General features: G+C 39.9%; 1 protein-coding gene across 1 annotated transcript; it reads left to right on the plus strand.

Moving 5' to 3' along the window:
- Nucleotides 1-564: 564 nt before the first annotated feature.
- MRAP2 (melanocortin 2 receptor accessory protein 2) lies at nt 565-10835 on the plus strand. The gene is made up of 3 exons (XM_010002971.1): nt 565-702; nt 4892-4994; nt 10442-10835. Exons 1-3 carry the CDS (start codon nt 576-578, stop codon nt 10833-10835), a joined length of 624 nt encoding a protein of 207 aa, XP_010001273.1. The 5' UTR covers nt 565-575.
- Nucleotides 10836-11274: the final 439 nt, after the last annotated feature.

Raw genomic sequence — 11274 nt, forward strand, 5'->3', positions numbered from 1 at the left:
ATTTGTGAACTTGCTGCGATTTCACTCAGTTTAATTATAGTATCAGTCCCTGAGGGGTGCCACTGATAACTAGCTGGACTTTCTGTAGATAATATAACCCTTTAAACCTCATTCTCTGGCCAGTTCTTCACCTGTATTTTCGTGGCAGCATCATCCTAAGCTGCTGAGGCTTGTGGGCTTGGGTGTTTACTATTTTTAGCTATAAAACCTATACTCAATCTGAGGAGCCTGTTTTTGATACTTCGTACGCTTACAGACATCTCTGTGGAGGTCAACACAGGTTCTTTTCTTTCCATTGAAGAAAAGCTCTGCATTGACTGGTGGTTGGCCAGCCAAGACTCAGGAAGGAATGAGAGGGAATGTGACAGCCTTGTCTGCTGAGTCAGTGATGCTGGGTTTTAAAGGAACAGATGAGAGAGATGCCTTTTTAAGCATGACTGGCTCCTCTTGGGAACAGTGATGAGAAGGAGATCCTTTAAATAAGGAGTCGCTATAAAAGCAAAAGATGCACTAGAAGTATGTAGTCTCTATGAATGCATTTTGTATCCACAGGCATATATTTATTGAGCTGCAGGATGTCTGCTCTGAGGCTGATTTCTAACAGAACCTCCCAGCAAGCCTTATCTAATTCTGATTACACCTGGGAGTACGAGTACTATGAGTATGGACCAGTGTCGTTCGAAGGCCTGAAAGCTCATAAATGTAAGTTCAGTAGAGACATAATTTATTGCAGCTGAGCTTCTCCATCTTGGTGTTCCTGTTCATCATTTATCACTAAAAATGGTAAAAAAAAGATTTTTGCATTTTTTTGATTCTCAGCAATTAGAGGTATTGCTCTGTTAGATTATTATAATTGCTTATTATTCTTTGTCTTTTTCTTGACTGCTTGTGTATGACAGAAACAGATTTTTTTAATTTTTTTTTTTAAATTTGTCAATACTGAGGAATGTCAGACTATCAGGAACAGTTTATAGCAGCAAATACAGCCACTGCTGCTTCTGGTGACTACTAGGTATGATCCATGTTATTTTGTTCTTGCTCTCATGAATACTAAAAAGGCAGTGGTGAGCAGCCTTGCTGCTTTTGTTTCTCTTAATGGTAAACAAATTTATAGCTTTTAGAAGACTTAAAACAAGAATTTTCTCCAGAAGAAACTTCTATTGTTGGGACTTAATACTGAAACTCTTTTACAGTAGAAGTAACAAGTGGAGCACAGAGGCCAGAGAGATGAAAAATATGGGTAGTAATTGAGAGAAAAATTAGTTAGGACAAGCACACCTGGACCAACATTTATCTAAAATCTAGACAATGGCTTCAGCTAGATTTCTCTATTTTTTATTATTATATTTTAAGGAAAGGTGATTGTGGAAACAAAAACAAAATAAAAAAATAACAGAGACTAACACAGAATTAATGGATGTGTTTTGCAAACACTGCCAAAGAGCAGCTAACCATCTTGCTTCTTTGTTTCTGAGCTGGATGAAGTTATGTTGGAGAGGTTAAAGGAGGGTGAACTCCAGTTTAGGTGATACAAGCTGGCAGTGACACTTGGCCAGCTGGAGGTGTGTGATTTTTTTTTTTTTTCATTTATTATTATTTATTCACTTATTTCTGATATGCAAAGCTATTCTACTCAAAATGAGAGGGTGCTGTTCTGAACCGTAATGTAAGATGAATTCCACAAGAGAAGGCTGGAGGCCACTTCTGGATTAATGTTGATTTAATTAATTGTAGGCAAGGGGAGGTTAATGCATATACACAGGAATTCAGAAGCCTGTTTCTTTTTTGAAAGCAGAGAAATTTTTTTGCAAAGTGACCTGTGAAGAAAGATACTGACAAAACAATTTAATACACAAAAAACCCTTTCTTAAAAAAAGTGGAAGTGGGTAGAAGATGAAGTGTTCAAATGCTTCAGTCAAATATATTAATGTAAAAAAATAATAATAAAAAGAGTGCTGTTTTACAAGCAAAGAGTATGATCTGCCTGAGGAGAAGTGAAATAAGAAAACCCAGAATGCTTTGTAAATAAAGCTTTAGAAAGGAAATAGACAAAGATAGCCAGGAGATACCTATGATGGGCAGAGGTAAGAACAAAATCCTTTTTTTGTGCCTTTGGAATTGATGTCAGTAACATAAGAGAGAGGTAAAATAGGTAGCAGTTACCAGGGGAGTGAGAACTGCTGCCAGGATGTTATGAGTCTGTGTTAGGAAGCAAAGGAAGGCTGATGCTGCAACTTGAGAAAGTCATAGATTACTTTCCCAATCTATTTGTAACTCGGGACAGTGATTATAAATGTAGTCCTATGTGTCATACTTGTTTGAATATATGTTGTGTCATGTGCTGTTTATTTTGAAGAAATGTTTAAAAGTTAGCAAGTTTGGTTAATTTGTACTTAAATGACTGAGATCTACATGAAATAATAAATAGAACTCAGGCCAACTGCTTTAATTTTGAACAAATCCAAATAACCTACTTGATACAGCAGAAGGTCTGAAGTGTGTCAGGAGCCACAGTAAAGGAAGAAAGATGTAGCTTTAGGCTCAGTAAACTTAGGAGTTGTGTTAGGCTTGCTATTCAGTACAAATTGCTGGCAAGTGTGATTATTGTGGGGAGCAGTATTTTATCAAAATCTTGATTTATTTTTTATATTTTAAAAAAAAAATTTGGGTTTTTTCCCAGATTTTAATTATTTTTTCTTAGTTGATGAGTTAAGTGTTGCAGCTTGATCAATATCATCTATGGGCATATTTATTAGATGTGTTGATCAGACTTTGCCTTCTGGTTATCAATGCAGCTGCATATCATTGAGACGTGTTAGGTACTAGTAACTGGAAATGGTTAAGTGGTAATTTTTAATGGGAGTATTTTATTTTTTTAAATGAAATTTTCACATACCTCAAAGCCCAGTAGGATGGTAGATGATCGTGAGCTACTGTGTATTAGTAACGACAATCTTGAACCACTGAATACAGGTTTTGCGTATAGAATTATTCTGAAAATAATTTAGGGCTCAAAAGGCATGGAATTACAGAAATAAACTCGTGCCAGAATGCTTTTGGCTTTCAGCAAAAAGTATTACTCCTTCCCCACCCCCATCATGGAAACCTATACTCACATCACCCCCTAGTTATTTTACAGAGGGTGCTGAGAGGGGAAGATGTGGTAGAGGAGAGGTGGAATAAACATTGCAGTGGGAGACTTGAAACTTAAACCTCCTTAGCTTCCCAGAAAAAGAGATTAAGGGTAACTTGATTGTGATAAAGTATTTTCACAGGGAGAAAATCTCCAGTTGCAGCAGGCACTTTTACTTTACAGAGAAAGAGCAAATGGTTAGAATTGATTTCCAGCTTCCAGATCTGCCTTTTAGCGCTGACGATATTTCACAGTGGGAGTGTGATTAACTGTTGGGGTCAAGCACCAGCCAGGAGAGCTATTCCTTGTTTTCTGATGTCTTTAGTTTGTCCTGTGGGAGATTTGGCAGGCTGGCTGAAGTTCTGTGCTGTGCCTGCTGCACTGAGTTGAACAGATCATTGTGGAGCTTTACAGTCACTGAGGATCTCTGAGGTTCAGTAGCAGCTGTCTAATGAGAGGTTAAGGGTAAATAGGACACCTGTCCTGATCTAGATTTCCCTCTTGCATGTTTATGTTATTTAAAAAAAAACTTTTACAGTTTTGAATATTTGCATAAACAAAAAACAACTAACTGAAATAGCAGGTCAGAAATTATCTACATACTGTGAGTCTGGATTGTTGTCTGGAAGTATGGAAGAGTCCCACTTGGACCTATCTTGTTCAAGTTCCTGGAAGCTTTGGGCTTCCTTCAGGGGCAGCTGTGGATTAACTTTGAAGTGCCAAGTGGACATAGATTTGTTTAAAGTAGGACAGGTGGTTATCCATGGGTCCATTTGTTATAAATGAGGACAGTAGGTACATCTTATGCATACAGGCAAAAAGCCATGTTTTTCCCAACTGCTCTTGTGTTTGGCTGTTGCATTGGTGTTTTCCTCTGAATTAATAGGTGGTTTGACTTTCTGTCCAAATCCATTTCGCTTCTCTGACAGATACCTGTATGCAAGTTGGAAATCCAAAAGAAAAATTATTCAAAAGTGTTTTGTATATGTTGGTTATTTGATATTTTTTGATGCAGAAAATACTTTCATACATGGTTCCATTCACTTCAGAGCCCTCTATTTCACCACTGAAAGAAAGCTAGATCTTCCTAAACCTACTGTGTCAAAGAAATCCATCACACCCTAGGAACCTAATGGCCTTGGGCAGAAATAATTCACTGTGAGGGTGGTGAGACCCTGGCACAGGTTGCCCAAAGAATTTGTGGATGCCCTCTCCTGGAAGTGTTAAAGGCCAGGTTGGATGGGGCTCTGAGCAGCCTGGTCTAGTGGGAGGTGTCCCTGCCCATGGTAGTGGGATTGGAGCTAGATGATCTTTTAGGTCCCTTCCAACCCAAACCATTCTATGATTCTGTGAAAACAGCAGGAGTTCAGTTCTACAGGGACAGAGGTTTTTGCTCAAAATCAAATAATCCTCCCTCTCAGTTCTAACACTCAAGCTGTTTTCAAAGCAATGCTTGGAAATGGGCCAGGCAGCACAAATGGAACTGCTTTTACTTTACTAACCAAAATAATTAGGTGTCTCCCTCTTTCAGCTTGTTTCTGTTTTGTCCAGACATCAGTAAAATTTGGACAAGAAATGAGAGCTTCAATGGCAGATTTCTGTTTAAAAATAGATAATGATAAATATGATCATCCTTCCTCTTTGCCACCCAGGAATAAACTGCAGTCTTTTGGGAGTTGCTGTTGTGCTGCATGCAGAAGGAGATTTTCTGCAAGTTCAGGTGAAATACTGATCATCTTGTTTTCTCTTTTTCACCAGATTCCATTGTGATTGGATTTTGGGTTGGTCTTGCAGTTTTTGTCATCTTCATGTTTTTTGTCCTGACCCTGCTGATGAAGACAGGAGCACCACCCCATCAAGAGTGAGTCTGAAAACTGGAGTAACAAACCAGAATGCTAAGTGGCACATCTGTTGTTTTGCAGCCCCCAGACAAGCAGCACCTGTGCTGACACTGCACTGGCTCAGCACTGTCTTGTCCTAATCCATTCTTATGAATGGGTGCAGTCTGTCCTTCTTTCAAGTAATCTTTGTTCCAAGCACTTTTGGGGGATCAGTTCTGTAGAACTGTTGTTAATGTGTTCCCTATTTAGCAAATAGTCAGTAGGCATGCAGAAGGGAATAGCTGCAAATATGCATTTTCAGGCTGAGAGAAAGTTGGTGGCTAGGCTGCCAAAGCATTACTGCTCTGCAAATAAATGGAGTCATCCTAGGTAGGCTAATATTGTGATGGAGTGGGAGAAATTTGGATGGTGACAGAGTATATACAGATTAAATGCAGTGCAGATGTTAAATTAAGGAAGCTGAAGTCTGGTGGGTTTCCACATATTTATGTGTTTGAGTCCAAAATGTAGATAGTGGTAGTATTTACAAACTCTGCCCTTAACCCTGTAGCTCCAGTAGTCTCAGAATGTCTTAGTTTCTGCTGAGAAGTTCCAGTAGATGCTGAAGTGCAGATCAGCTATGCATTTGCTTAATATCAGGCTCCCCTGGAAGTCACAAACTAACCTTTTTTCTTGTTCTTTCTGGCTGATAAATGTGTGATGACCATGCCTTCCCTCAACCATTTATCTGCATTTGCACAGCATGCAGGCTCTCAGTGTCCCTTCCTCTGAGAAGGTTTGAACCAACATCTCATCTCAGGCTTGTGTGCCATAAAGTAGAAATAAAAAGCCTCTCTGGATAGTGAGATGAGTTTGCAGGCAGGTAGCAATGATGAGGAGCTGATTGTGAAAGGCAGTTTAGTGCTTATGACTTCCTAAAGCAGCCTGCCTGTTTCTGCCTATTGAAGGCCCTTTGATATTTAGTTGTATGTAGACTGGCTCTGAAAATTCATGTGACAGCACATCTCTAGAGACAGGGTCATATTAGAGAGGACATACATACATTGTGAGCCTCTTCTGTGCTCCTAAATTTTTGCTTCTGTGAGAAGGAAATAGAGGTAGAAGAATGCAGCTTCCCAGAACTGAGTTACTGGTATTTTTCCCTCCCTTACACACTCTCATAAAGTAGCCAGACCTTGTTCCCAAATATATTTCAAGTCCTTGTGAGTGTTGGTGTTCTGCCTTTTTTTCCCTAGAGATCTTGCTTCTTAGCTGAGCACCTGAGTCTGCATCCCACATGAATAATTTGAGAGGAAGAAGTGATGAAGTTGTCAAATAAACAATGAAGATATTTTAATATGAATATTTGTCAGAAGTTTGGGAAACCTCTGTCTTAGGTCAACTTACACATCCAGATAACCTGATCTGAAGTCAGAGTTGGCCTTGCCTTCATCAGATCATTAGCCTGGACACCTCCAGCAGTCCATTTCAATATAAATCTTAATATAATTTTTCTTCAATTGCTGAAGAGAATCCAGTTATTCCTTTCAGTAACTGTTTTAAACTTCCTTTGCTGCTCTGGGAGCTTTGTGTTTGCATGCTTCCCTGCTTACCATGTATGTTGAGTTGGCACCTTTAATGATTTTGAGCACTGTTTTTTGAGACTTCATAACCAAACGTGTGTAGTACTGGAAATAGATCATCCAGGAGTACAGCAAGGGCAGTGAATATTGTTGTTTCCTCTTATTTTCGATTAATGCACATAAAAACTGGAGAACAGAAATAGCTACCTGTAAAACTAGTGCAGACTGGTTTTAGTTTGCCTGCATCTTCTGTCTTTATACCTGATCGGATTCTTCATGACACATCTTTTCATTAGTGGGCTGTCTTGCAGCCCTCCTTTAGAAACAGATGTTAATGGAATTCCTAGGTCTTGGGTAAAAACCAGCCTGATTGAGGGATGTGTCTTTGATTTCAGTTAGTAAATTTAGCAGTTTTTTAAAGTGCCCTTAACGTGGGAGGGAAGTGTAACCAGGTTCAGATGGTTGGATCCAAAGTAGAATACTCTGATTTTTCTAGCAGTATGTTCTGGGATCAATAGAAAGGGATATGATAGCATGTACTTTTCAAAATTGTACAACATGTTCAGAATTGGGTACATTCTCAGACCAGAACAGAAGTGTCAGGATATGGATGGAGAGAGGTAAAGTACTCTTGTTCATCGCTCAGCAGAAAATAGTAAGCTATGTTTGTTTCTACATTTTAAAACATCCTTAAAAAGGCATTTGTGCAGCAAATGCATGTGTTCATGTAACCAATCTGTGCACAGTATTGGCTGATGTAATCTCAGTTTCATGCAGCTATTGAGGCAGGTTGTACAATTAGTTGCTGAAATGACCAGGTGAAATTGTTTGGTTTTGGTTAAGAATTCTGTGGTGAAACCTGTTTGGAGAAATGCAGATCCTCTGAAAGAAATGGATATATGTATGTGTTTGCTGAAAACTTACTCAGGAAGGTTTCCCAGGTTCAGGGTAACAGTTACAGATTAGTACTAAGGGTGTGTTTAGATCTCTCAAGTTCCCCTTGGGAATCTCCCCTTACTCAGCTCATGTGAGACCCCACCTGGAGTACTGTGTCCAGTTCTGGAGTCCCCAGTATAGGAAGGACATGAAGCTCCTGGAGAAAGTCTAGAGGAGGGCCACAAAAACTATCAGAGGGCTGGAGCACCTCTCCTATGAAGACAGGCTGAGAGAGTTGGGGTTGTTCAGTTTGGAGAAGACTTCAGGGAGACCCCATAGCAGCTGTCCAGTACCTGAAGAGGCCACAGAAAAGCTGGTTAGATATTAGAAAGAAATTATTTAGTGTGAGGGTGGTGAGACACTGGCACAGGTTGCCCATGGAAGTTGTGGAAGCCCCATCCCTGGAAGTGTTCAGAGCCAGGTTGGATGGGGCTCCCAGCAACCTGGTCTAGTGGGAGGTGCCCCTGCCCATGCAGGGGGGTTGGATGTAGTTGATCTTTAAGGCCCCTTCCAACCCAAACCATTCTGTCATTGTGTGCCAAACCTTGCTGTTTTGGAGGACTGGCTACTTATTCCTTTCCATGGTTTGCCAAGTACCCCAGGTCACTTCAGGGAATGTTGAGAGGAGTTGAGAGGAGATACAAAGGAATGACAAGTGACAGTCCCAAACCAGTATGCTCCTGTTAGAAGGGTGTACTGGGCAAAATGGTCTGTACTGTGACAGTTCACTCAAGTCTAGTGGCCTGAGTCCAGAGTGGAATACTGAATCCAGCAGGCCAGAACCCAGTGTTGTCTGCTGGAAGATTCCCAGGAAAGGGAGCTTGGGTTAGTTCAGTGGCAACTGCTTGTTTAGAGTGGTTTCCAGTATGTCTGATGCTCAGGGTGTCTTGGCATTCACCCTCCTGCTCTCTTGTTGGCAGCTTCTAGGACTTGGAGGGTCCTGTTGACCCAAATACTGCAAAAGGGATTTGATTGTCCAGGTGGCTGTGCTCCTTTCCACAGTAAAACTGGGATTTCTGAGGCTGCTTTTCTTGAGTGTTATGAAAAGATGTACACTGGAGGTATACTTGCATACTGTAATGAGCAAGACTGCTAATTTCTAGTCTAGTTTAGTTTGAAAAAAAAACAAAACACAATTAAATTCCTTCCCAAAATACAGAAAGGTAGTGATTCTGAAATTTAGAATCTGAAAATATGACTGTGTGTTAGATCATGTGTTCCTCACTCTTGAGCACAGGATTATTCTTTATCATATGTTCCCAACATCCTGGATCATTGTAACATGTCTTTGCATCTTCTATTCTTCCATTTAGATTAGGTTGCCTTTGCCAGTCTTGTGTGCTCCTCTGTGCAGTCAGCCTTTGCTCCTTCATAGCTCACTAGATCATAGACCACTTTCCACACCCATTAACTAGTTTTACTTCTCTAATGGATGCAATTCATGCTTTCTTCTGAAGCCATTTCTTCCTAACCTTGTAGCATTTGTCCTTCTTTGTGTGCTTATTTGCCACCTCCAATGTCTGTGCCACAATGCTAAATAGAAAACTCCTGGTGACAGATTTGCAAAACTATAAGCAACATAAATTCAAAGTGGTGCTTTCTGCTTGCACTAGAAATACAGACATGTGAGTCATCAGTTCTGAAAGCTACCACGGTATTAGTGCAGTCGTGTGTACAACAGATTATTACTTAGTTACTGGTCTGTCTTGTATCAGTTTAAAGGTTATGCTTTTATGTGCTTCAAGCTGAAGTGCAGAATTGAGGCAATGCAGTTTTGACAAACTACACAACTGCTTTGATTTGTAGGCTAGTAACTGATTTTGTAAAGACAGAATTCTTCTATCATGTAATGGAAGTAAATTAGCACTTGAGAAGCAGGGCTCTTGAAGATTAACTATGACTGAAAGACTAATGGTAGATATGCTCTGAACTTCAGGGCTTTAGGGGGGTAAATTTCTGAAGGTGTTACCTAAGGCTTTCAAAACCACTTAGGCACTTAATCTCCTGCTGCAGGCTCTAGGGAATTAAATTACAATGTTTCTCTGAAAATCTCTTAAGTGTTGTGTGCACCTCTAGGGGTCCAGCTATCTGGCTCCAGTGCCACTTGCTGCATGTTTACATGTAAACAGTTTGCTTTATTAACTTATTTAACAAAACTTATATTCTGATAATGTTTAATTTTCCACTACTCATCCTCTCATACCTCTACTGCCTTTCAGCTGCAAATAACCTGCATTTTGTAATGATGGCATATAAATTCAGCCTGACAAAGAATATGGAACTGTCTGTAAAACTCGTGTCTAGCTTCAGCTTTTCTCTCCTCCAGCTGTTCGTGACTTTTGCAGGAGTCCCTGCAGATTTGAGCTGGTTTGAGCTAACACTTCTAAAAAACTCAAGAAAGATGTTAAGATGCCCTTCCTGGACTGTGTCTAGTTTGTCAAGACTGCCACCCTTGATAGCAATTTGTAGTTCCAGCTCTCCTAATTTGGAAATCCGAATGTCATTGACTGAAGTCAGTGGGAAAGATGGTTTCATGTCTGGACAACCAAGTACTCAAATTATGCCTTTAGTGACAGCAGTGCTGCCTGAGTCTCAAAAAGATTTTCTTTATCAAAGATTTTTCTTAGTGTTCTATAAACCATTAAAAAAAAAACCCAACTTGTTACTACTTGATATCAAAAGGAAATACTCAAAAGAGTATTTCTAAGCTCATTCAGTGAGTTGATTATTAAAATATATTGATTACTAGAAGAGTGCTGGCATCCATAACATTCCCATGGAAAATTACCATGACTTAAAATAGCTTCAGCAAAAAAATAGTAACTAGTGCTGGCTTTTAAAACCTACTGTAGATAAACTATAGGGTTTCCTTTCATTCTGATCATAATGGTTGCTGAAAACCAATTTGCTGTTAAGAACTCAAACAGTTCTACTTTCATGCTTACTGTATTTTTCTTTTCCCTTCTCAGCAATGGAGAACCTTCTGAAAAAAGATTTCGCATGAACAGCTTTGTGGCAGATTTTGGAAGACCTCTGGAGTCAGAGAGGGTCTTTTCACATCAAATAGCTGAGGAATCCCGGTCACTTTTCCATTTCTGTATTAATGAGGTGGAACATTTGGATAAAGCAAAACAAAGTCAGAAGGGTCTGGGTCTAGAGAGTAATACCTACTTCCAGGAAGTTCCCAGGAGCAGTGGAATGTTTGAGGAGGACCTAAATTGTCTTACAAAATTTAACATTCCTAACTTTGTGAACACGGATCAGAACTCTTCAGCAGGTGAGGATGAGCTCCTCATCTCAGAGCCACCAATCATTTTGGAAAGCAAATCGGTCGTGCAATCTTCCCATCGGATCCTTGACTGAAAACTTTAAGGTAAACATTCCTGTTGCTGTCCAGTTTGAAGCCTTCCTTGGCCTTCTGGTATTTTGTTAGAAGCTATTTCATAACTGTGGTTTTTTCTTGTATGCAAGACTGCCTGTGCTGACAGAATTCCATTTAGTTAAAAGAAAAACATGCTTTATTCTGAGGCCTTCTGTGGTCTGAACCTTTTGCCCAGCATTGTTTTAGCCTCCTGAGTTTTTGAGTTGTGTTTGTTTGTTTTATTCTGTGTTTTTAAATGACTGCTTATGTCCAGCTTCTGAAGGATATCACAGTAATTTGTGGGGACTGTGAAGGCTGGAGTGTGGCATTGTTAGGAGTATGAAAACTCCTTGGCCAAGAAACGTATAATCCTCAAATTAAGAATGAAGCAAAGAATAAACAAGCAGCCCCTGGGGAGGTTCTGCAGCTTCCACCATTCCC

The sequence above is a fragment of the Chaetura pelagica genome, unplaced genomic scaffold, assembly GCF_000747805.2.
Source record: "Chaetura pelagica isolate M959 unplaced genomic scaffold, ChaPel_1.0 scaffold170, whole genome shotgun sequence".
In the NCBI taxonomy this organism is placed as follows: domain Eukaryota; kingdom Metazoa; phylum Chordata; class Aves; order Apodiformes; family Apodidae; genus Chaetura; species Chaetura pelagica.